Source organism: Phascolarctos cinereus, unplaced genomic scaffold, assembly GCF_003287225.1.
Source record: "Phascolarctos cinereus isolate Bilbo 61053 unplaced genomic scaffold, phaCin_HiC Scaffold_4;HRSCAF=312, whole genome shotgun sequence".
Taxonomy (NCBI): Eukaryota; Metazoa; Chordata; class Mammalia; order Diprotodontia; family Phascolarctidae; genus Phascolarctos; species Phascolarctos cinereus.
Window position 1 is genome coordinate 46,030,959 of NW_027555847.1, and position 27,015 is coordinate 46,057,973.

At 38.6% G+C, this 27,015-nt stretch overlaps 1 protein-coding gene across 1 annotated transcript in view; it reads left to right on the forward strand.

Moving 5' to 3' along the window:
* Positions 1 to 21,021, forward strand: part of LRRN1 (leucine rich repeat neuronal 1) — a 50,139-nt gene extending 29,118 nt beyond the window's left edge. Inside the window, exon 2 of the mRNA XM_020968447.2 lies at positions 14,387 to 21,021. Within this exon, the coding sequence (XP_020824106.2) occupies positions 14,664 to 16,814 (2,151 nt within the window). The 5' untranslated portion in view covers positions 14,387 to 14,663 and the 3' untranslated portion in view covers positions 16,815 to 21,021. The remainder of the gene's footprint in view (positions 1 to 14,386) is intronic.
* Positions 21,022 to 27,015: the final 5,994 nt, after the last annotated feature.

Consider the following 27,015-nt stretch of genomic DNA (forward strand, 5'->3'; position numbering starts at 1 on the left):
CAGGATTTATAGTAATAAAAGTATAAACCTACAGGGTACACAAAATTTATTGCAGTACTAGTTACCCTTCACTCAGGAACCACCTTTGAGTGTGAGTACAAGTTGGGAAAGTACCACAGAAGGAATGCTGTACATATGCAAAATTAAAAACAGAGCAATTTTAGGAGAAAGAGAACACCAACAAGGATCTAGAATAATCTTGTGTAGAGGGTGGATCCATGTTGCATACTTCTCAGTTCTTTTCAGTCCCTGTGAGCATGAAATTCATAGAGGATAAGCTCATTTTTAGATGAGGAAAATGAGAAACAGAGTTAATAAATGGATTGAAGTTTCTTAGGGATGCAACATGTCTACAAACATAAAATTAAAATACCTACTTCAATCATTTTAAATACTATCCTAAGACATAAGATTATAGATATTAGAGATAAAGGGGAACTTAGAGGTCCTCAAGTCCAGCCACCTCAGGAAACTGAGATGTATAGAGGTTAAGTAACTGGTCACATACCTAGTAAGTATCTAAGGTGAATTTGAACCCAGGCCTACCCTAACTGCAGTTCTAGCATCTTACTCATCTTACTCATACTATATCCATTCCAAAGCAATATTAAGAATTCACATTTTGGGGGCAGCTAGGTGGCACAGCAGATAGAGCACTGGCCCTGGATTCAGGAGGACCTGAATTCAAATCCGACCTCAGACACATAACACGTACTAGCTGTGTGACCTTGGGCAAGTCACTTAACCCCATTGCCCAACCAAAACAAAGAAACAAAGAATTCAAATTTTTAAGGTTTACAAAAGGATTTCATCACAACAACAACAAAAAAGCAGATAAATAAAATATTATAATATTAAGTAAATAAATAAAATATTATTATAATAAATAAAATATTATTTCCTCCATTTTAGAGATGAAGAAAAAAAGTTGAGATACAAACCCCAGTCTCCTGACTTCATGCCCAGTACTTGATCCACTGTACTTTGGTAGTTTTAAGCACTCAAAAAAGTGATGAAAATTCACTCACAGGGTTCAATCCTGTTGAGTCGCTGACACTCTTCAATAGGTCATGAGTTACTCACAAGTTAAAGCAACTTGAAGGTTAGAGATTCCACCTGTCTAGGTCTAAGGGTCATTCTTAAAATTTAACACAGTCCCCTCCAGACAGAAAGCGCCTGGTCTGTCATCTCCTCTGAGATAAGAATCACCAAATATTCATTCAATAACTGTTCAGTAGGTGATAACTCTGTACATAGCACCGTGCAAGGGACCGTGGAGAATGGAAAGAAGCATACATACTGTATAATCCCCACATTTAAGGAACTGATTATCTGGCTAGGGAGATAAGACATGCATGTGAAAAATTATCAATAAATCACAATATTTAGCTTAGCTACTGTTAAGAATCATCTGAAGAGCAATACAGACACTGTCAGGGAGTAGGGAATCAAAGAATACTGTTGTTGAAAGAAGGGACCTTGAAGGTCACCTCAGCTTCTTGATGGTGGAGACTCAGATGTTTTTCTTCTTAAATCCCCAGCGCAATGCCTTCAAATGATGCTTAAATGCATGTTAAATTCATATGGGAACAGAAATTTCTTCTAGAATATAATTATAACTACTAGAATTTAATATAATTTTAAAGTTTTCACAGTGATATATATGTATATGTATGCATATGTGGATATATGTGGATATATGTATATATTACATATATATATAATGTGCATATATGTGTATATATATTACATAATCTCATTTGATCCTCACAACATCGTGGAATGTAGGTGCCATTATCATCTTCCTTTTACAGGTAGGGATACTGATGCACAAGGAAGATTAACTGATTTCCCCAAGGTCAGACAGCTAAGAAATGTCTACGATAGAATTCTAACCTAGGTCTTCCTGACTGATAAGTCCAGTGCCCTAAACATTCAGCCATGTTTACTTCCTTCCCTGGCCTCTATTTGGAGAGCTCCTCTAACACAGAATTCGCCACCCTCCTTAGGAAGCCCATTCTACTTCTGGATATCTCTAATTACTGGAAATTTTTCCTTATATAAAACCAAAACTGCCTCCCTACGTCCACCCATCTTTCCTGGTACTGCTTATAAGGCCAAGAAAAGCAATAGTAATTCTTCATGACAACCTTTTCAGATACTTGCAGATGACAGCTATCGTGTCTCTATTAAATCTTTTTTTCTCCACGCTAAACATCCCTAGTTTCTTCAACTGCAACGATATTCCAGATGTGGTCTGATGAAAGTCAGGTGGGGTGGGTTATGACCCTATGCCAGTCTTTTCAGCTAGGTGGGACTTGGCTTCCTCAACCATAAAATGACTTAGGAGTTAAACTTAGATGATCCATTCCAATTCTGGGTCCAACAGTCATATGATTGACCCCCCCACACACACACACACACAATATTAACATTAATGGGGGGGTTTGGTTATTTTTCTCAACCTGTGGTCTCATGTTGTTGTCTTATACTAAGCTTGTAGTTGATTAAAACTCTCAGGTCAGCTTTGAAAATGACAAGTAGTACTTATCATATAGTTGTTTTGTTTTTTTAAGTAAACAGTATGAAATGTAAAGTCATGTTTTTATAATGAATCCTCTTTTTAAGTTGTAGTGTGTATGTGGAAATGTTCTTTTTTCTGTCATGGTGAATTTAAGTTCAAAATGAATTAAAAATCAAATTTAAAAAACCCTCAGAAAAAAAAAAAAAAGCTCTCAGGTCTTAGCCAAGTAAACTGTTGCCTAGTCATATCTTACTCATCCTGGACTTGTACAGTTGGGTTTTTTTTTAACCTAAACATAAGAGTTTACATTTTATCCTTATTCCATTTCATTTAACTGCATTTAGAAGATTATTCTAGGCCTTTTTGATTTCCCAATTCTCCTGATAGTGCTAGTGTTGTATATACAAACAACAATGCAAATGAAAATTGGTCATATGGACGTGATCCCAAAGTAGTTGATCTTTACAACTGCATGGGGCCTGGAGTTAGAAAGACTCATTTCTATGAGTTCAAACCAGCCTCACACACTTACTAGCTGTGTGACCCTGGGCAAGTCACTTCACCTGTTTGCCTCAGTTTCTTCATCTATAAAATGAACTGGAGAAGGAAATAGCAAACCATTCCAGTATCTTTGCCAAGAAAACCCCAAATGGGGTGACAAAGAGTTAGACACAACTGAAATGACCAAACAACAATACAACTGCATAGCGTATGATATTATTGTCCCTATTGACCAAGGGAGTTAATGTTACTAGAATGATGGAATAATAGATTTAGAACTGACAGAGACCTTAGAGGTCATCTAATCCAACTCATAGATAAAGAAACAGACCAAGAAATGCTCATTGACCTACCCAAGTCCATATGGGTAAAATGTTTTTTGTCTTTTTATTCGTAATGGTTAGTCCACTACTGTTTCTACTACACCATGTTGCCCAACCCTCTCATTTAACAGATGAGGAGCTGAGGCATAAAGAAATTAAGTGACTTGCCTGTGGAAGTGCAGGTAGTAAGTGACTGAACCAGAATTTGAATGGATATTCTCTGACTCCCAACCTCCTACTTTTCCCACTGTACTATGCTATTGGACCAGGGACTTGGGGAACCTGACTTCTAGTCCCAGCTATGCTACTAACCAGCTCTAGTCACTTAACATCACTGGATCTCCCATGTCTTCATCTGAAAACAGAAGGGTTAGATCAGCGATCTCAAAAGTCCCTTCAAACTTAAAAATTCAGGGGTTCTAAATTAAATCATAGTTAAGATACCTTGATTTTGTTCTTCAGGTGAAACAGCAGTAGGATCTAAAATTTCTTCAGGATTCATTCTCTGATGTTCTGTCAAACAGACCATGAAGCCTCTTCAAAATTTAACTTTTTATTCATTCAGTTGTTTGTTTTTTAACTATAGTTTTCAGACTGATGCTTTTGCTGGAGCCTAGCCAGTGCCACATTGACCCTATTGACTCTGTATGATTTGTCATCATGCAACTTGGGCTTTTAGACTTAGCTTGGAAAGCAGCCACTTTCCCTTTTCTCCCAAAGAATCCATTACTGTACCTGGACCTGGGCTCATCTGCATTGAGCATTGTGCTTCCTCCAGAAGTTCTCTCCTTTCAGCCACCCTCTGTAGGGTTATCGCCTCACCTGTTGCACTGGCAGGGCTCTATCCATGCCATCCCAGAGATGACTGTCTACTCTTTGTCCCCTACAAATCTCCAGAGGAAGGTACTTCATTGTTCCATCATTATATGAAAACCTGCTTTAAAAATTATTACGCAGAATTTCCTTTATCTCTACAGGTCTACCTCATTTTATACAATATCATTGCTCCTGAAAAATTGCATATAAAGAATGAAATAAAAAAATAAAAAAGGAATGAAATCTATTTTATGTGCACCGGAAAAATTTGCTGCACAGTATAGTGTCCAGCCCTAAAGAACATATACTATAATTGAGATTTTCAAACCTAGATTTTCTTAAAATGGCTTACATGAATTTTTAAACATTATCATCAAGTAATCTTCATGTTTATTAAAACCCTTCCTGATTTAAATCCATGGTCCTATTATCCTTTTGCACAATGGCACATAAACCAAAGGAATGTTAAGAAATGAGACATTCTTCTCCAATAGAATATAAGTTCCTTGAGGGCATAATTTTTTTTTGTCTTTTTATTCCTCATGGTTGGCCCAGTCCCTGGCACATAGTAAGCCTTTAATAAATACTTGTTGAGGGGAGCTAGGTGGCATAGTGGATAGAGCACCGGCCCTGGAGTTGGGAGGGCTTGAGTTCAAACACATAAATAACACTTACTAGCTGTGTGACTCTGGGCAAGTCACTTAACCCCAATTGCCTCTCCAAAAAACAAGAACAAAAATAAATAAATAAATATTTGTTGAACTAGATTGAATTCCTAAATCTGAGATTTCCTCTCCTTTACTCTCCCCCCACCACCAAAAAACCCTCCCCCACCAAAGGGGCAGCTAGCTTTTAGAGATGATTAGAATGCCATCAGAGGATGGACAAATTGGATGACTTCCTGAGATCCCTTTGAGCTCAGAGAGTGAGGACATGAAGGCACCGAGTTATGTTATTTGCTCAAGGTCACACTGAAAGCTTTGTGTGGCCAAGCCAAAATTAGGAATCCCTGCCCCACCGTATCATTCATTTGTTTGGCCCACTATCCCATGTTGCTTTGCCTACTGATGAATATGGGCTCTCAGGAACATTTCGTTATGCAAAGGAGTTTTAGGACTTGCCTATGGGCACACGCTGTCTCCATTATGTCCTTGAGAGGGTAGGATATAAACTTTGTTTTATTCATAATGCATCATGGAGACCATTACAGCTCTTGTTCCTGTCACCTCGCACAGTAATCACTAACCCAAACAGTGGCGAGTTTAGCTTGTTACAACGGGTGAACCAGGAACATAATTTGCTAGAAGTGATTAGCAAGAGAAAGATGAGAGTTAGAAAATGGCTAAGGGTAGTATAAGAGTCCAACAATTTTTTTAAAAGATTTTTGCCATAGGGGGGAAAAAATATATTTTGGGGATGAAGGGAAAGTTTGTATGGTAGTACAGTGAGTTGTTATTCACTTATTTGCACCCTCCCTTTTTCTCCCAATTCAATTCAGCTCAACAGACATTATTAAGTTCCTGCTGTGAACCAGGTAGGTGAGATCTGAAGACATAAATGAAAGGAATATACATCCTGCTAGATGCAGGTAGGAGAAGAGGACACAGCATGAGCACTAATTGTCCATTATCAAATGGATACAAAGTAATTTGAAGGAGATTACTTACAACTTAGGTAATCAGGGAAGGCTTCTTGAACAAGGTGGCACCGGGCTGAGGGAGCTGTTAATTCGAATACGAAGAGGTGAGAAAGGAGAGCACGTCAGGAATGGAGTGTAATTTGTACAGACACTGAGAGAAGACATAGATAGGAATAGTAACAACAATAATAATAATAATCACCATGATGATGATGGATTTATAATAGCATTTTAAGTCCTGAAAAAGACTTGATTTCCTTTATCTCATTTGCCTCTTACAACATCCCTGTGAGGTGGGTGCTATGATTATTCCCCTTTTACAGATGAGGAAACCAAGGCTAAGACTGGTCACAGGACTTGCCCAGGATCATAAAGCTAGGAAGAGTCTAGATTTAAACAGAGAATGTGAATGGACAATAGCCAGTAGGCCAAAATGACTGGAATATAGAGTCAACAAAGGGAACCTAATATAGAATCAGTCTAGAAATAACATTTATAGCCAGATTATGAAGAGTTTTAAAAAAAAAGTTTGTATTTTATTCTCAAAATAATAGGGAGTCACTGAAGCTTCTTGAGCAGAGGAGTAACTAAGTCAGACTTGTGACTTAGGAATATAAATTTGGCAGCTTTGTAAATGGTCAGTCAGAGAGGGGAAAGACTAGATACAGAGGGACCTATTAGGAGGCCATTGTAATAGCTCAAGAAGAAGGGATGAGGGCCTGAATTAGGATGGTGGTGTTATCAGTGGAGAGAAGTGGATAGATGAGAAAAGATTTGGATTGATAAGGGCTCATGCTGTGCCCTCTTCTCCTACGTGCATCTAGTAGGATATAAACTCCTTTCATTTATGTCTTCATATCCTCACATACCTGGTTCACAGCAGGCACTTAATAATGCCTGTTGAGCTAGAATGAAGAGTGAAAGACAACTCCTAGGTGCCCTCGGCAGAAAGTCAAGATTCTTCAGGTAAATGGTTCATTTCCATTTTCTATTGGGTAGTATAAAGCCTCCAATGCTGGGGGATAGCTTCTGGCTCCACCCTCTTTCAGAACCCATGAGGGTTTTGATCTCACAGCATGTCTTTCTTCTGCGCTCTTCTCACTCTTTTCACCATAACCACCCTATTGCACACCCTCATCATCACCCACTTGTCTTATCCTGATAGACTTCTAAACAAGCTCCCCTCTACCTTCACACTCTCCTCAGTTCGGTTCATCTTTTACAAGCTTCCAGAAATATCTTCTCATGCATATGGATGATCATAACAGGCCTCTACTAAAATTCTTTCCATGACTCCATCTTGTCTACCCAGTGATACACAAATGCCTCTATCTGGTTTCCCATCCTTCCCCAATCTGGTGCCACTAGGCCTTTCCAGCTTTATCTCACATTATCCCCATAAAAGTAGTCTCCCACTGATTGCATTATTCTCTGAACTCTGTGTATGCATTCATACTCATGCCTTCAGACCCTTCCCAGACTCTTCCTAATACCTGTCATAGTCTTCCTCTCTCTCTTTATCGAGTTCTACTCTTCTTTTAATGGGGGATAGAGGGGTACTAAACCTATCATTTCATTGGTATTGGGAACTCTCTTTCCCAATATAAGTAGGCACCTTCTTTCCTGCTTGTAGTCTTCGAGATATGCCTGGAGTATTGAGAAGTTAAGTGATTTGCCCAGAGGTCACACAATCCGTATGCCAGAGATGATCTCAGATCTTTCTGGCTTCAAGTCTAGTTTTTTATCCACTCTGCCACACTGACTTGACTAATTTTTTAATAATCTATTTAAATGCCTTCTCCTCCATGAAGTCTGTGCTGATACTCTTGGTCAATAAGAATGTCATTTTTATTTCTAATGCACTGAAAATATTCTGGGTTTCATGTCTTATCCCTCTCCTAGATTGTAACCTGCACTAAGGAAGGGCCTTTGTCTTATCTCTACTTCATCTATGCCCCAGGACCTAGAACAAAGCTATGCACATAGTTGTTTCTTAATAAATGTTTGTCAAATAAATTAATGGCATGCCTCCATGACAGCCCCGTGCCCAAGCATGTTGACAATGAACCCATGAAGAAAGTACTGTGACAGGCATTCGTATAAAGATTCACCTCTGTACATGCAGAAAACATGTTATAAATATACCTCAATCAGTCAATAGATCTTGACCGGATGGGATATCTCTCCTCTATTTGCCCTTGTGTGGCTCTTGTCTAAATGAATATGATTTAGCTTCTCTGGTACTGTAATGGCTCTTTGGTTACTGGACAATTATCTCACATTTAGAGTAGCAGTAATTAAATTCATGTTTGTAGGTGATCTCAATACCATGTAATTCTAAGCATCCTTGCTCCCATTTTGTTGTTGTGGCTTGTTTTCCATCGCCCCACCATCACTGGGGAAACAGAAGGGGACTACCAAGGACTGATACTCATTTTGTATTGTCATCAGTCCCATGAGAGGCACTATGGCCTACTAAGTTGGGACTCAGAGTCAAAAAAGCCTGGGTTCAAATCCTCCTTTAAGGCAAAGGAGCCCTGTGACAGCCAGCCACTTAACTTCTCAATGCCCACACTCAAATCTCTTTACACTGTCTGCATCTGTGGGTGGCATTTCTACATGAGAGTTTCTCCACACAAGTGAAATCAAATGTCTGCACCCAAAAATGTGTTCCATAGGTCAAAGACTTTAGTACTGAGTGACCCAAGTCCTAATGATCAAGCCTCTTAGCTGTCACAGACCATCACCAAGACAATGCCCCAGAGCCTTTCCAATGAGGAACCTGGTAGGGCCTATGCTTTGCTGGGGGTCCCCTCAACATGTCAGTGAGACATTAGAGTAGCACTTTGGTGGTGTCACAACTCTAGAGAAATTAATATTTAATAGCCTTTACTCTCTCAATCATCTTGGCTTTCCATCCCATAGTTCAGAGTCTCCATAGGCAAAAATCTCTGTAGTATAATCCTCTGAGTGTTCATACAGGATGGAAGAATTTGGCTGCACTCTCATCAAAGGAGTAGCTAGGGAATGAGTTTCTCTTCTGAAAATGTGTTAAGAGCTAACAGAGTCAAAATGCAAGAGTGGAACTGAGCAAATCCCAATATGCTGCTCTGTAAGCTGGTGTCTCAAGGATCCTAGGGATTTGGAGAAGCCACAATAAATCTTTCAGCCCACTCTGGTGCCGGAAAGTAAACTAAAGGAATAATTTTAGAAAAGTCACCAAGTGTAGACCGACTGAGTGAAGGTACACACAAGAAATGGCACCTTCCCCGGATCCTTCTGTCTCTCTATATGCCCTTCTTGGCCCCCACAATGACAGAGCTAGGAACAAAAAGTGAGAGTTGCAAAGAGGTAAATTGAGGTTTGAGATAAGGAAAAATTTCCTGATGGTTATCACCATCCCCAAGTGGAAGGTGCTGCTGCAGAAGGGGTCATAGGCTCTCCCTGATTAGAGGCTTCAGGCAGAAGTTGAACAGCCACTTATCAAATATATTGCAAAGGAGATTTTTGTTTAGATGTGGACAGAGATAATCTGCCATTTGTACTGTATATATCTTGCCTCTACCTAGATATTTGCATGCTGTCTCTCCTGTTAAAATGGAAGCCAACTGAGGGCAAGAACCCTGTGTTTTTACCAATGTATTCCCAGTGCTTAGCACTCTGCCTTGTGCATGGTAAGCACTTAATAAATGCTTGTTAACTAACTCATTGATATTGCCCTCAGAGGTCCCTCTCAATGCTGGCATACTGACATCCATGACACTTAGCCCTTTGCTTCTACAGACAGATATTTTTCATTTATCAGAGGATCAGAAATAAGAATAAATTATATGAACCTATGTGATGGAGTTTTCCAGGATTTTAATACAGTTATCCCTTCTGCATTACAACTTTCTCCATTGCAATTTTGATATAATGCAGGTCAGCATGAAAAGTTAAATGGGAATTTGGGGGGAGTTTTGTGGAAGCCATAGATGATATGCAAGACCAGCAGATGGCACAGAACCTATGACTAAATACTTAACCCGAATTTTACAGTAAGGTACTGCTACTTAGAAGGAAAAGAAAGCATTCAGACTTCTTCTCTGGTATAAAGGGAAGGGTAAAATATTTTATGCAGATTTTCCTGATCACAGGGACACCATGCCCTGAATGCCCGTGATGTGGGAGGCATAACAGTATATTTACTTTCATCAAGATTATCAAAAGATTATTTCTGAAATGCTTACAATCTTAAGATTTTAAAGTTTAAATTATACAAGGTTTGCTATGAAGACCCTCTAATAAGTGTATATATGTGTGCATGCTTAAGAATTGGACGGTGAAAAGATGCTGACTGAAGTTAATTTAGAATGATGTACAAATAAGAAGGGTAAGAATGAGGGAAAGGAAAAATGCTTCTTGTAGTCCAGGTTAAAGGGGTATGTTTGCATGTGGACATATGCATATTTAATGAAATGTTATTCTCTGAGCCCATAGAGTCTTCATGAGGCATTTGGATCACTGATTTAGGTAGAAGGGACCTCTAGTCCAGCCCCTAATTTTACATGTCTCTGAAATGTGAAATGACTTGCTTACAAGGGAGGTTTCAGTCATGTCTGACTCTTCATGGTCCCATTTTGGGTTTTCTTGGCAGAGATACTGAAGTGGTTTGCCATGTCCTTCTTCAGCTCATTTTACATATGAGGAAACTGAGGCAAAAAGGGTTAAGCAACTTGCCCAAGGTCACACAGCTAGTACTTGTCTGTGGCCAGATTTGAACTCAGGAAGATGAGTCTTCCTGACTCCAAGCCCAGGGCGCCATCCACTGCACCACCTAGCTGTGACATAGAGAGGAGCAAGCAGTAAAGATAGCTTGGAGATCAGGTACTCTGACTGCACATCCATTGGTATTTCAAAGCAACAGCTTGTGTGTATGTTCTGGAAATGGGCAGGAGGGGAGGAGAGAAAGATGACCTTGGTATTTTAGATGAGATCCAACATCCTAGGTGGGTCTTTAACAATAGGTGTGCATAATTCATGGAGAAAGTTAAACATTTTAATATGATTATCTCAAATACTGTTTCTGATGGAATGGGGGCACTGTTCCCAAAAGTTTCTAAGGTAGGTCTCCATGGAAGAAAAGGTATGTGTTTTTGCTGGAAGCCTGGTCAGTGCAACTTCTTGGATTCAGGACACAACCTGAATAACATTTTTACTTCTTGGTTTTTCTCCTTAATAATGTTATCAGTACCCCAATGTTAGGTAAAATTGTATCGCAGATATGGCGGGGGGGAGTAGCCCACAGATTTACTTTATTTTGAATTAAGGTTGATATAGAAACCTGTGATGGAAATTATGGGACCCAGTGAGTTTATAGCCATTTGTACATGTCATATGAAAACTCTGAAAGGAAACAAAAACGGCCTTGGGGATAATTAAATGAAAGCAGTAATATTAAGGATTAGTAAAATCACATACTTTTTCAGTGGGAGAATTTCATTGACCAAAATGTCATAGTATTTGATGGCTGTGAGAAAGTGAGAACAAGAAGAGAGAGGAGAGAAGAGAGAGAGAGAGAGAGAGAGAGAGAGAGAGAGAGAGAGAGAGAGAGAGAGAGAGAGAGAGAAGAGAGAGAGAGAGAAAGAGAGAGAGAGAGAGAGAGGGAAGGGGAGAGATGCATATATATAATAAATATAAATAAATATTATACAGAAATATATAATTTAATTTCTTAATTTAATTTAAACATTTAATTTAAATATATTTGTTTAGTTAAGAGTTTGGTAGGAATGGTTGTACAAAAGAGGCAGCAGAATTACACATAAAACTGGCTGAAGTAAGACTTCCATTGTTTAATTTGGTATGTCCCTGTCAGCTGGGTGGCACAGAAGAGAACTAGGCTTGGAGTCAGGCAGACCTAAGTTCAAATCCAGTCCCAGACACTTCCTAGCTATGTGACCCTGAGCAGATTATTTATCCTCTGTCTGCCTTGGTTTCCTCAACTGTAAAATGGGAGTAATCATAATAGCATCTACTTCCCAGAATTACTGTGAAGATCAGATGAGTTAATATTTATAAAGTGCTTAGCACATAACAAGGCACAGAGTAAATGCTTAATCAATGCTCATTTCTTTCTTCCTTTCCTCACTTCCTTCCTCCCTCCCTTCCTCTCTCTCTTCTTTCCCTCCTTCTTTCCCTGGTGCCTAGCAAAGTGCTTGCACGTGGCCTGTACTTAATAAATACTTATTTAAATGAAAGCTGAGTTTCGATTTCCTTTAGGTACAGAACCTTGATCTGGCTGTACAACCTGAATTATCTCCTGTTTCTTTCTACAGCTGACTTTCCAGAATTGTAATGTGAGACCTTCCTTCCGGACATTCAGTGGAGTAGCTTATTTTGTATTTTTATAAGACAAATACAAGCATTGTTGATGTGTCTACGACAAACACACACACACACATAATACACCTCCACCTTAGCAAAGCATCACTTAGATATATATTTTATAACTGGCTGTTTTTAATGTCCCGTTTCCTGACTGAGCACAGCAGTAGAGTTTCGCAAAAGAAAATGAAGCTTCATGTTTTATTAGTCACTTGCCATCTTATTCCATGCTGTTTTAAATGCTGATGCCCAGGCTGTTACTCAAAGGGGGCACAGTCATTCAAGCGGACTGGGGTGTGGGAAACCAATCAAAAGTTACTTTTTGATTACATTGTATTTTCATTTTATTGTTACATCTGAACTTCCCCAAGGCTAAAACAGATTTAGACATAATATCTAAGTGACTATAAAGAACATCTTCTCTTAAAAAAAAAAAGTTACACATTGCTGTGATAGGAAATGCCTGAGCCAGAGACTGCTGCTGTTGACTTGGGAAGATAATAAAGCACATAGAAATCAGAGGCAGTGCCCAATAAAGCCAGAAATGAATGAGTAGGCCTTGGTTTGGTCCCGTGTCATTTTTTCTTTGCAATCATAAGCTTGCTCAAATTTAAATGGAAATTCCCCTTCATTTCCCTGTGGAGGAAGTGAAAGCTACCACGCTTTCTATCCACAGAAACATAGGTTTTCCTGCAGCACTTAATGGTGACAGAGGGCACTGGAGGAGAGGAAGCATGACATGTTAGAAAGCCTTTCGTTCTACTTTAAATACCTGCTCTTACAACCAGCTCCACTTTGTACGTCCATGTAGGAATTGACAAATATTGGAAAGTTGGGTAAACTCGGAATTCTAAAAGTCCTTAATACTTCATTAAAATATAACACCTAGGACAGTGTAGCCATTCCTATCACCAGCTAAGAAATGCATTTCTGACATCAAGGGAATTCCATTAGAAGTGACAGATAGAGACTAAAAATCAGTGTAAAGATAGAAGATCTCCTTCTTTCTCACTTCTACAGCCAACCACCATTTGTTTAACACTAAAAATGCATGACTCAAACAGGTAACCATATTTCTATGAGATTAATGGAATTGTGTGTGTGTGTGGTACATAATTATTTTTATATATGCATATACATACATCAGTTTTACCAATAGCATGACCTCCCGTCTGAATGAGTAAACAATGTCTTCCAAAAGCTAACATGTAGTTTTGAAGCTATGTATGTGTGTGTGTGTACACATGCACACACATATATATGTATATGTATGTATCTATATGTATAAACATAAACTCAAATATAGTAGTTATAGAGCTAGATAAAAATTGCTTAAATAGATCAATAACATTATACTTAAAAACTTCTCTTTGGTGAAGGTGGGATGAGTTGAAAATGTAAATAATTAATTTCAGTAAGCATTTCTTATGTGCCTCCTATGTGCCAGCCCCCATGGAAGACACTGGGGATGCCACAGCCAAGTTCTTGCCCTCAAGGACCATACTTCTCCTAGGAGTAAACAACATGTATACAAATGAGTGAATTGAAAATATAAGTATATAATATAGAAATGTTTTTCATGATTTCACATGTATAATGCATATGATATTACCTGCCTTCTTAGCAAGTGGGGGAGGAGCTATAGTGAAGGAAAGAATTTGGAACTCAAAATTTTAAAAATGAATGTGAAAAAAGAAAATATAAGCATGATAATTAGCAAATGTTTTTGCAGAAGACATGAAAAATGCTATGAACAAGGGCTATGAACAAAAATTTATTCCAAAGTTTAGGGATTTTTTTTTTATTGAAAATGAGATTTGAATTCTTTTGGCACTTAGAAAAATTGTTTTGAATTCTTAGTTTCTGAGGTCATCAGTCCTTTAAAGAAATGATAGTTTCATGCTTTTCCAAACCTTTCTGCTGACTGTGTTGTTGTTGTTGGGGGTTTTTAAGTGAATTCACCCAGAAATAGTACCAAGAGTTCTAATTTCTATGATGAAGTAAAGTACATCTCAAAATAGTTTGGAGACAGTAAAATGGGGTGTGCATTAGTGGAGCGCCCTACAATTTCCAATCTTGTTTAGCTTCTTTAAATAGAGTTGGAATATTCCATTATTAGATTTGAGAATGATTATGCCTTTTTAGTAAATGAAGAGAAGACTGTAACATAGAAAGCACATGGAAGGAACATAACATGTGTCCTAATCTGCTTTTCAGGCACGTCTCCAGACTTTGATTTGGCTGAACCAATTCACGCTGTGGACCTTTGTGCCCAGGCCTGGAATTGAGAGGTGCTGTTAAAAGACTCCCAATCACTTCCTGCCCTGTGAAAACTCAGAAAATCATCCTTCAGACTCTGGATAGTCACGCATCACAACTGAAACTTTGCTTGAATGTTTACGTTTTGTGCTTGCCATCCTGGATATCTCTTACTAGTGTTTGGACTTTGTTAAATTGGAAGAAAGTGGAGGCGTGAACTTCCTACCAAACCAGCATGGCTAGGATTCGCTTTGCCTTAGTAGCTTGCCATTTGGTGCTGGAATTGCTGATGAATTCATTAACTGAGTCTTCCATCCAGAGTAATGAATGTCCACAACTTTGTGTGTGTGAAATCAGACCGTGGTTCACTCCACAATCCACATACAGAGAGGCCACGACAGTGGACTGCAATGACCTCCGCTTAACAAGAATTCCCAGCAACCTTTCAGGTGACACGCAAGTTCTCCTCTTACAGAGCAACAACATTGCCAAGACCTCTGATGAGCTCCAGCAGCTTTTCAACTTGACAGAGTTGGATTTTTCACAGAACAACTTCACAAGTATACGGGAAGTGGGACTGGCCAATCTCACCCAGCTTACTACCCTCCATCTGGAGGAAAATCAGATCACAGAGATGACTGATTACTGTCTGCAGGACCTCAGCAACCTGCAAGAACTCTACATAAACCATAACCAGATCAGCAGCATTTCTGCTAATGCCTTTTCAGGGCTGAAGAATCTTCTGAGGCTCCACCTCAATTCCAACAAATTGAAAGTGATTGACAGTCGCTGGTTTGATTCGACACCTAACCTAGAAATCCTGATGATTGGGGAAAATCCAGTGATTGGCATCTTAGATATGAATTTTAAGCCCCTTTCAAATCTACGCAGCTTGGTTTTGGCAGGAATGTATCTCACTGACATTCCTGGAAATGCCTTAGTAGGCCTGGACAGCCTTGAAAGTCTTTCTTTTTATGACAATAAATTGGTCACTGTCCCTCAGCTTGCACTTCAGAAAGTTCCAAACTTGAAATTTCTAGACCTCAACAAAAACCCGATTCACAAAATCCAAGAAGGGGACTTTAGAAATATGCTGAGGTTGAAAGAACTTGGCATCAACAATATGGGGGAACTGGTATCAGTGGATCGCTATTCACTGGACAATCTGCCTGAGCTCACAAAACTCGAAGCCACCAATAATCCTAAGCTGTCTTACATTCATCGCTTAGCTTTTCGCAATGTCCCTGCTCTTGAAAGCTTGATGCTCAATAACAATGCCTTGAATGCTGTTTACCAAAAGACAGTGGAATCTCTTCCTAACCTGCGTGAGATCAGCATTCACAGCAATCCTCTGAGGTGTGACTGTGTCATCCACTGGGTTAACTCCAACAAAACCAATATTCGATTCATGGAGCCCCTGTCCATGTTTTGTGCCATGCCACCTGAATATAGGGGGCAGCAGGTAAAGGAAGTTTTAATTCAGGACTCAAGTGAACAGTGCCTCCCTATGATTTCTCATGACACATTTCCAAATCATTTGAACATGGACATTGGCATGACAGTATTCCTAGATTGTCGAGCCATGGCAGAACCTGAGCCTGAAATTTACTGGGTAACACCACTTGGAAATAAAATAACAGTGGAAACTCTTTCAGACAAGTATAAGCTGAGCAATGAAGGCACTTTGGAAATCACTAGTATACAGATAGAAGACTCAGGGAGATATACTTGTGTTGCCCAAAATGTAGAAGGGGCAGATACACGAGTAGCTACAATAAGGGTCAACGGAACCCTTTTGGATGGTACTCAGGTGCTGAAAATCTATGTCAAACAAACAGAATCTCATTCCATCTTGGTCTCCTGGAAGGTTAATTCCAATGTCATGACTTCAAACTTAAAATGGTCATCTGCCACAATGAAAATCGATAACCCCCATATCACGTACACTGCCAGAGTCCCTGTTGATGTTCACGAATACAACTTAACACACCTTCAGCCATCCACTGATTATGAAGTGTGTCTCACAGTGTCCAACATCCATCAACAGACTCAAAAGTCTTGTGTTAACGTCACCACAAAGAATGCTGCATTTGCACTTGACATTTCGGATCAGGAAACTAGCACTGCCCTGGCAGCAGTCATGGGGTCGATGTTTGCAGTGATTAGCCTGGCTTCCATTGCAGTTTATGTAGCCAAAAGGTTTAAGAGGAAAAATTACCACCATTCATTAAAAAAATATATGCAAAAAACCTCTTCAATTCCCCTGAACGAGCTGTATCCTCCACTAATTAACCTTTGGGATGGTGACAGTGAAAAAGACAAAGATGGCTCTGCAGAAACCAAGCCAACTCAAGTTGATACGTCCAGAAGCTATTACATGTGGTAACTCAGTGGATATTTTGCTTCTGGTAGTAAGGAGCACAAAGACGTTTTTGCTTTATTCTGCAAAAGTAACAAAGTTTGAAGACTTTTGTATTTTTTGACTTTGCTAGTTTGTGGCAGAGTGGTGAGGACGGGTGGATATTTCCAAATTTTTTAGTATAGCGTATCGCCATGGTTTGACACAGGTGGCAGCTTCTCCAAGCTTCCAGTTTGTGTTTGATTTTATTATTATTATTATTATATTATGATTATTTTATTTTGTTTTAGTTGTTGTGCTAAACTTAATAATGCTGTTCTAACTACAATGCTCAATAAAATTATTCAAGACAGGTTGGGGTTCCCCTGTGATTTGACCAATAGCATGACCCCCCCTTCTTCTGAAGCCATCAGTAGAGAGTACAGTGTCCTGCAAAAAAGCTAACATACAGTTTTGAAGCTGTATTGAATCATTTGTAGAAGTCTGGTCTATAGACTCTTCACCCAAGAAGCCAAGACTAGACTTGCTATCTTTGTCGAATGCTGTTAGTTGACTGTACTGTAATGTTGTATCAACTGAACTTTGAATGTTTTGACTTTGAACAATGCCTTTTTTTCCCTCTCTTTTTTTGTAATAGTTTAAGAGGCTTAGGTCAAGCTAACAGGCAATAGAAATATGTATATCAATTTTTTAATGTAACAAACTACATATTAATTGTTATCTTATTCTTTTTATTATATTTAGTAGACACTTTTAAAAAGACCAGAATTTTGTTGTGTTTAATCCACCAACGTGTGGTGTATAATGAAGACAGAACTATAATAAATTAGTTTTGTTCTGATTTTTTTAGAACAGTTGCAATAATGGGTCCTTTATAACTATTGTGAGTTGCATGGAAGATGCTTTTTGTGAATAGGCCAAGAAGTTGTGATTTCCTCTGTTGGGAAACTTACTCCCCCTACCCACCACCATGATTGCAAAGAACAGATTATGACTTTGACATGATGGATAGAGAACTAATGGACTTGGATTCAGAGTGACCCCAGTTCAGATCCTCAAAACCTCAAAGACTTACTAGCTTTGTGACACCCCCCCCAGGAATAATAATAATAACACCTACCTCACAGGGTTGTTGGGAGGATCATATGAGATCACACACACACAGTGCTTTGCAAACTTTACAGGTTTATTAGCTATTATTACTAGCTACTAATAGAGATAGGGCAATTCAGTTCAACAAATACTACTTTGATTCATTGGAACATGGTTCTAGAGTTGGAAGGGATCTCAAAGGATATCTGGTCCAATGCTCTATTTTTATAGAGGAGGAATTTGGGGCCCAAGAAGGTTTCGGGATTTGCCCAGGATCACACAGGGAGTAGGCATCAAAGGCAGGATTTGAACCTGGTCCTCTGACTCCTTTATTAAATAACTACCACATTCAAGTAGTGACTGTGTTCTAAGGATACAAAAACAGATACAAAGCTGTGCCTGCCCTCAAGGGGATTACATTCTTTTTTTATTATTATTTTTAATGTACGGAATAAGACAAGTATTTCCATAACATGGTACAATAAAATAGATTATTTTACAGTGAACTGCAAATCTGCTATGCACAACTTGCTATTCCTTTCAAAGAAACAAAAAAATTATCATGTAAATTTCTTTTTTTTCCTTCCCTCCCTCTTTCCACCTCACCACAGCCTAGGGATGGCTACCATTCTGCTGAGGAGAAAATACAAAATTGCAAATTCCTTGGAACCTCCTCAAAGATGCTGATGCTCAGGCTCCATGAAGCTTTATCTTTGTTTAAATAATTTCTGCCACCAAATCAATCAGGCTTGTAAGTTAAGATAGAGGAAAATATTCTGTAAAGAAAGGCCAGAGTTTCAGAGCTAGCAGGTACTCTAAAAGCCATCAAGTCCAATTGCTTCATTTTATAGGCCCCTGAGGCCAAAGGAAATGAAATGACTTGCACATGAGGTTATTTGCCCAAGGTTATACCAAATCATAAGGGTTAGATGCAGGATTTGAACTTGGGTCTGCTGACTTCTAAGCCTATTTTCTTTCCACTGTACCATGACACCCCCATGTACCATGACAGCCTCTTGAGGGATTTAGAAGATAAATGGCCTACACAGGGTCACAAGAATTGAACACATATTGCTGACTCCAGACCACCACTCTATCCAGTAAATGTCAGTGTTTTTTTCGTATCAACAAAAATTTAGCTACAAAATATTAGTTTGTTTATAGTGAAATCCAAAAAATTTGTTTGTCCTTTAGGGAAGAAATCTCTTTTTAATGAGGTGGGTTTAATTAAAAGAATTCTCCATTTTAAATAATCCTATTAAGAATCAAATGAAAAATATTCCATGTTGCATAAAATTCAATAATTCAGCAGCATTTATTGAGTACCTACTGTGTGCCAGAATCTGGGGCATTCAGAGACAAAAATGAAATAGTCCTTATCCCGAAGAAACTTACATTCTACTATATAGAAAGGGCATGTCATTGAATCCTATGTATATCCAAATTTTAAATATTAATTTAAACATTTTAAATATTATATCCCTAGAAGCAAAATCTATCAAAAGCTATACATTCCCTTTCTGATGTTTTTTTTTTATTGCAAACTGAGTTTTTCAGAAGGGTTTTTGTTTTTGTGGTCTTTTTCCCTATAATTTTGCTAATAGATAAGAAGCTAGTTGTCTTTCAAATTATAAAACATAGAACCACATAAATGTGCCCACATACCTTCGTATGTGTTTTCCAATGTAACATGTTGGTATATATGGTTACACCTCTGTGATTCAGACTGAGGCCTAAATCTGTGCTAAATCAAATACGTTTCCCACAGAGATCTAGCAACACCATTTTCCACTGATGGCATTTTTTTTTTAAACTATACTCCTACCTGAGAATAGTCAGCAGAATGGTACTCTACAGGATTACAGTGGGCGCATGGTGCCAACAAATTAAAATAGGAAAAAACAGCGACCCAATGAGTGCCCAACCCCAAGACCAATACCAGGGGCAGAGAGACCTCAACAGGAAAGAGGACACATGTGAAAATGAGAATTGATAATACAGAAAGCTCTCCCAGGTGGCTGCCACTGCAGAACAAAATCTCTTGCCCAAAGAATGATGAGATTGTGGAATGGGACAGAGGAGAAACAGGTGCCTGAAGAGCAGAGAGAGGGAAAGGGGAACCTGATGGTGAAGTCCATGAGATAAGCTGGAGATGTTCCAAAATGACACCTGGAAGGAATGACATTATTTTGCTAGAAATTATGTGGGTGCAAAGGCAGTAAGGAAAGGGAATAAGAAAAGATATAAAACATGACACCTAAGTGGTCTTTTCCTGGAACTGTTCCTATGACAGAGATGAAGGCAAAGGCATAATATAAGTGAGAATAGATCAGCAAGAAGTTAGGGTGCAGTGGAGAGTTCTGGGATTAAAATCAGTGGGTCTGAGTGCAAATCCTAACTGCTGTGTGACTGGACAAATCACTTCATTTCTTTAGGCCTTAGCATCTTCATCTGTAGAAAAGGGCAATGGGGTGAAGATGGGAACATTTACAGGAGATGACCTCTGAAGTGTCTTCGATCTCTAGATCTATGATTCAGAAGATAACAGGATGGTGATAATTTTGTAATGTCTCCAACAGTCTCACTTAGGGTGGTTACATCAGAGCAAAGTGATGGAGTAGTTTGGGGAAGCAACTTTAGATGGACAAGCTCTCTGGCATCCCATCTCCTTTCTTGGTAAGTCAAGTTACCCTTGTATTACTCTTTACTGACCAAGGTCACCATTCACATATTGGCCAGTCATGCAATGTTATGGCTAAAATGGACCTGAAACAGCAGCCAATCCAACCCTCCCATTTTCCTGATGAGGAAACTGAGGCCCAGTGGGGTAAAGCAACTTCTTTGAGGTCATTGGAGCTACTCAATGGCAGAGCTGAGATGAGAACCCAAGTCTCCTAACTGCCATCCTTTCCATTGTATCGGCTGTCTATGAAGCAACAGATGTCCTTTTCTCAACTGCTCAGGAAACCTTCAGTATACTGTTCAGAAGTCTTGATTCTCAGCTTCTAGAATACAAGGTTGCCTTTCATTGATGATACTATTTTGGTTATCGGATAAATTTTAAGCAATATAAACTAGCTATACATTTCCTACTTATTACAAGGAATGTTCTTTTCTCACCTTTGTAGAGAATCCCTAACACCCCTCAAGGCTTAGCTCATTGTTAACTCCTAAAGGAAGCCTTTCATGAACACCACCACCACCACCCCAGTTTCAAGTGATTCTTCACACCCTCAATTTTCCCCAGTTATTTCATATATATTTTTCATTTGCTTATCAGTGGACAAGCAAGTTGTTTCCCACAGAAGAATATGACCTCAGCAAGCCCACATGGGCAATTTATGCCTAGCCCAGGGTCTGGCATACAATAGACACTTTAAATTACCTATTGAATTAATCATGAAAACAAACTAAATGATTAGTGATCATTTAAAATTGCTGCTATTAACAAAAAATGTATGTGTAGAGATTCTAGAGGCTCCCAGAGGCTGTGTATATACAACGCCTGTGTCAAAAGTCATGTACATCATTGAGCGCTTTTGCAAAATAATACACTGTCAGGCCAGTGTAGAAACAGCTAACATCTTATTTTATTCCATGAGCAAAATAATGTCAAAGCTTTCTCCTAGGTGACAGATAGTAAGATGTGAAAGTGTGTGTATGTGTGTGTGTGTGTGTGTGTGTGTGTGTGTGTGTTTTCCCAATGTAATATTCCTCTGAAGGACCTAATGCAACTTGATAAGTTAGACATCTAGAAAAATTACTCATCATACCTGTTATTGGTGGATAATGAAGGTTAAGGCACCTTAACCATTGTGATGATCATTACAATTCACCTCCTGATTTCAATTTTCCCTCTTTTTCTCTCTACTGCCCTCAGGGCATCAACTGTACAGTCAACCTGCTTTTATAAAGATATTTTTGGAGCAGTTTCTTAGAACAGATGTTCCTATGTTTGCCCATTTGATTAGTAGCATATTATATCAAATCATACTAGTGGTCTGAATATCAAAGCAAATGGAGTATTCAGATGCTGATTATTTTTTTTAATTGGATTGGCTAATTGGTAGAAATGCCTGATCATATGAGTGATTTATCAAGCAGAGCAAAATGTAAGTTAATTTTTCCTTTGTTTTTTGTTTGTTTGTTTGTTTCTTAGAAATACCACAGGAAGGATTCTATTGGTAGTGGAATGAGCACTAGATTTAATTAGGAGACAATGCATTCTAGAACCACTTCCAACTCTTATTTGATCTGTGATTGTAGTCAACTAAGTTGTCCTTGAGCCTAAGCTTCCTCACCTATAAAATGGGAATAATGTCTACACCAACTACAACATAGAGTCATGGTAGGGAATGTGCCTTGTCAACCATAATGCACTGTAAAAGTCTGAGTTGTTGTTATTATTGTGGGATCTAGAGCTGTAATAATTTTCTCTGTGTAGCAAAATCTCCATGTGAAAATGTCTTCCACCAGTGATGACTGGCAACTCATATGTAACGTACCTTTTATATGGGGTCACTAAAAGGTTGTGATGTGGTGATGTTCAGGTAGCTAATATGTGTCAAAAGGAAGACTTGAACCCATACCCTGCTGACTCCAAGGCTGGCCCTCTACATTTTATGCCACACTACCTCCTTTTTATTAATTAGAAGTATTATTAATAACAATATTATTAATGTCTATTCTGTAATAACCTTCCAGGCCATTTTCATTACTTTGCTATTGTTTCTGAAATTGGAATAAAACTTTTACTGGAGAACTTCAATGCCAACCCTTCTTTAAAAGGGGACATAGCAGCTTTTGAGGTACAAATGCCCATGCTTTCTTTGCCTCATTTTGGGGGGCTCAAAAGGGGCTAACTAGAAGAAAGAGAACAGTTCTATAAAGGTGGATACCACACTCACCAAATGACCTCTTTCCTATACCATCTGATATTTCAGAAAGACTTTTTGAGTCTCCCATAGGATATCTTCCCAATCAGTGAAGGCCATGCTGTCTACGCATCTTTCCCTTCCTTCTTTTTATCTACATTCTCTTCATCTATTCCTGTTCAAAGAAAGGGCCTCATGTGAGCCAGTGTTCATTCTTCTTCCTCTAAGCTCTATTCCAGCCTCTGTTAAGGGTGAGAAAAACAGAGAGAGCAGAGATATCCCTTCTACTACCACTCCACTATGACTTCTGCTTTCTGCAAAAGCAGGGACCTGCACAGGTTTTTTGCTTTTCCCTATTGTAAAATCCTACTCCTCCCCACTTTTTCTTGTCTCTACAATGCTAAAAATATTGTTTTTTTTCAAGTCCCCTACATCTTTAAAGTCATCATGATTTTATGGTACTCCCAAATTCAATTCTCTTACACAGCTATGTCTGTTTCCGTACAAAGCAGCTGGATCAAATGAAAAACCCTCATTCTAAATTCAGCCCAGCTAGCCTGCCCTGCATGAATAAGAACTTTCAGAATCCCATAGTTGAAGCCATCTTATTATGGGGGCTGGACCATCCCTGTATATATGGGTCCAGTCAGGCCAGTGCTCAGGAATCAGGCCTCTTCATCTTTACTTGGTGCCATTTTTCTATACATGCATATATATGGAGTATATGTCGTTATACCCTTGCACAAAAGCATCGGAATGATCTTTTTGCTCTGGAATATAGTCATTTTCTATGTGGACATTGCTGTGGAGTTTATTCCATTTTGCTTTGATATTTTCTCTATCCAAGTTTTGCAGTCCCTTTCGCCACCTCTCTTCAGAGACCTTGTGGGATGATAATCTGTAAGATCCAGATCAAAAGTATATCTTGCATCCATATGAATTTTAATTCTGACCTTCAATTTCCCCCTCTACTTCTTCCTGTTCTATACTACATAAAACCATTTAATAATAAAAAAAAAAAGACCAAAATAGCATCATGTCTCTGAGGGGAGAAATTGTGGAGGACATCCAGAGCCAAGCTTAATATAATTCTTTTCCCGAGACGGATACAAAATTGGTCATGAAATCTGGCCAAATGATTGTGAATTTCCCATTAGAGGCACTCATGAATTGATTAGGTAGCATTGGGATGTATTGACCTGCAGTTTGTAAGTAGGCTGGTATTTGACATTGAAGAGGATTAGTATGATGTGGTTTATTCATTTGTGGAGGGAAGCCCCAAAAGTATAGCATGCAAAGGAACAGATTTCCCTGAGATTCTCATGGTCCCTCTTTAAAAAGAGTTGGGCTACAAAATAAACACAGACTAACGGTACAAAATTCAAGCCAATTCAGTAGACATTTCTTAAGCACATTCTATGTGCTCAGTGAATAGCTAGGTGGCGCAGTGGATAGAGGATTCAGGAAGACTCATAGTCCTGAGTTCAAATCTAGCCTCAGACACTTACTAGCTGTGTGATTCTGGGCAAGTCACTTAACCCTATTTGCCTTGGCTTCTTTATCTGTAAAATGAGCTGAAGAAAGAAATGGCAAACTACTCCAGTATCTTTGCCAGGAAAACTCCAAATGGGGTCATAAAGAATCAGACACAACTGAACAATAATGACCTGTTCAGAACTTGGAATACAAAGACAAAAAATGAGAGTCCCTGCACTTGAACTTCTAGACTACTGACAGAATATATCATGTGTACATATAAGTATAATGCAAAACATGAATAGGAAGTGTGTGTATATGCATGTGTGTATATATATACATATATATATACATACAAACTCATAGATACATGATAGATAGATAGATAGATAGATAGATAGATAGATAGATAGATAGATAGATAGATAGATGGATGAAGCATAAAAGCTACCCTGCTTACCTGCATGGAAGCAGTGAATGTCACATCAAGTTCAGAAGGTAGCTAACAGTCTCATTTTTTATTGGACTTAGAATGAACTCTAAGATGCTGGAATGAATTTCCAATGGAAAATAGAGATCTCTATTGCTGGAAGATTTTTGTCATAAATTGAGTTAACTTCCACTGGCTTAGGAATCTTCCAAGAGCAATCTTTTAAAAGTCAAGGGAGGAAACGATTCATTGATAATTCAGAGTCTTCCCAAACTTCCATGTTCAATTTTAGTTTACAATCAAGAGCAGTGTATATGAGCAGAGAGTACCTGGGTTCTGTTACTCTATGAGACCCTAGTCAAGTCACTTAACCTCATGTGGGTCCCCATTTCCTAATATGTAAAATGAAGGGGTTGGACTAGATATCCCCCAATGTTCCAGCTCCAAATGTGTGTCTCATGAGCTTAAAAATGGCTACAGGATTATATTTGCCAGTATAGAATTAAAAGTGAAGGAACAAAGTTGGAGGAGGATGAGAAAAAGGGAAAAAATAATTCTTTCTTACATCTTAACCTCATTTCTCACCTTTAAAACTGCATTCTGTAATCCAGTGCTTAAATGTGTTCTGGTGGCCTATTTTCCAGGATCTTAAAATAACCACCCTTTACAACATTCCTTGGGAAAACAATAACTTTCCTTCAGCAAATATATGCTGAAAAGTTGTTCTGCCATATCCCAGTTCTTGATGTCTAGTAAATAACAGTTTATCTCTCATCTACCATAATAACCTTTGGCCTGAAACAAACATATTTCTACTTTCTCAGTGACAAAAGTATTCAAACATGCCCTACTCTGCTGAAGAAATGATATAAGATGGGTGGGCACTTACTACGAAATACACACACAAATATGTATGTAAGAATATCACACATTTCTTCCTATAACAAGGCTTCAATTGGCTAAATTTCACCTTGTTTGCTTTCCATAGGCTCTTGTCTTTAGACAGAGTAGGAGCCATTTTGTTTGATCAGTGTTGTGAAAAGACCACAAATATGCAGCCCAAGCTTGTGCCTATTTGTAGTCGTTTACAGGAAACAGGATGGCCACTTTCTTTGTCACCTGTGACATGTTACACCATTCTAAGTTTATTATGGAACTACCTTCCCTTAAAGCTTAACCAGTTGATTGATCCAGAACCTTGGACAGCTACAAGTTAATAAACCCCCAAAATATCCCAAATCTCTTAGATTCTCCAGGATTTACAAATTAAGGAATCGCTATTTAAAATTAAAGGTGTATATAATACAACAAAATTCAAGTCCAATGGCATAAATAAGGGACAGGCCCTTGCCAGGAGATTTAACCTGTAATTAAGTAGAAGACCAATCAGGAGCCACTAGCAATATTAATTATGTTTTGCCATAATTAATTTAATGAATTATTAACACGGGGTGTCCCAAAAATCTTGGAGCAGTTTTAAGTTTTAATAACTTTGAACTGTACTAAGACTTTTGGGACACATGGCATATTATTACATAAAAATTGTATCTCCACCAATAGATCTGTGATTTCATCAGTGTGGATATTCTTTCCAATCATGCAAATCACCATGCATCCACTACTGTTCATGTTATGTGATTCTTTTCTATTTTCTCCAATAACTTAACGAAGAGGAGGTTTATCCAAGGGGCTATGGGCCTTCTTCATATTCTCTTGATGTTGAATGTACACGGTGTGTCTATCAAGAATCCCTAGCTGTCTATGTGACTGTCTCCTATTTTTCAATCATGCACTTCTTTCATTACATTTTCCCCACTGATGATCCTTTGTAAATTCTGGTTTGAAATGTGTTGCGACCTATTCATGCCTTCTATGTGTGCCTCCATTGTCCTTTGGGTACTCTGCAACCTGAGATCTTTAGAGACTATAATTTATTGGGTGATAGTTCTTTTTTAGGTTTCAGTGAAGTATACATATAAAACTATGAGAAATCTAGAGCATAAGACTTGCCGTGCTGGGATCCATTCTGCCCAAGATTCTATTACCAACACATGCCCTAAGGGATTTACCCTGACAGATCAAGGTTGTTTTCCTTTAAACATTAGGTACAGTCTTTCTTTTTAAGGAGGCGTATGTGGCCCTGGTATCCATTAATTTCTGTAAACACTTTATGAATTAATTTGACTTTCTTTCCTATACGTCCTCTCGAGGTAACAAGTTATAAGGTTATGATCGACTATTGCCTTTACATGGGCATGGAGTCCTTAACATTCATTCCACAATATTCAACAAGCATTGATCCACCGCCAGGCACTGTGCACTGGGAATGCAAAGACAAAAAAGGATGAAACAGCCC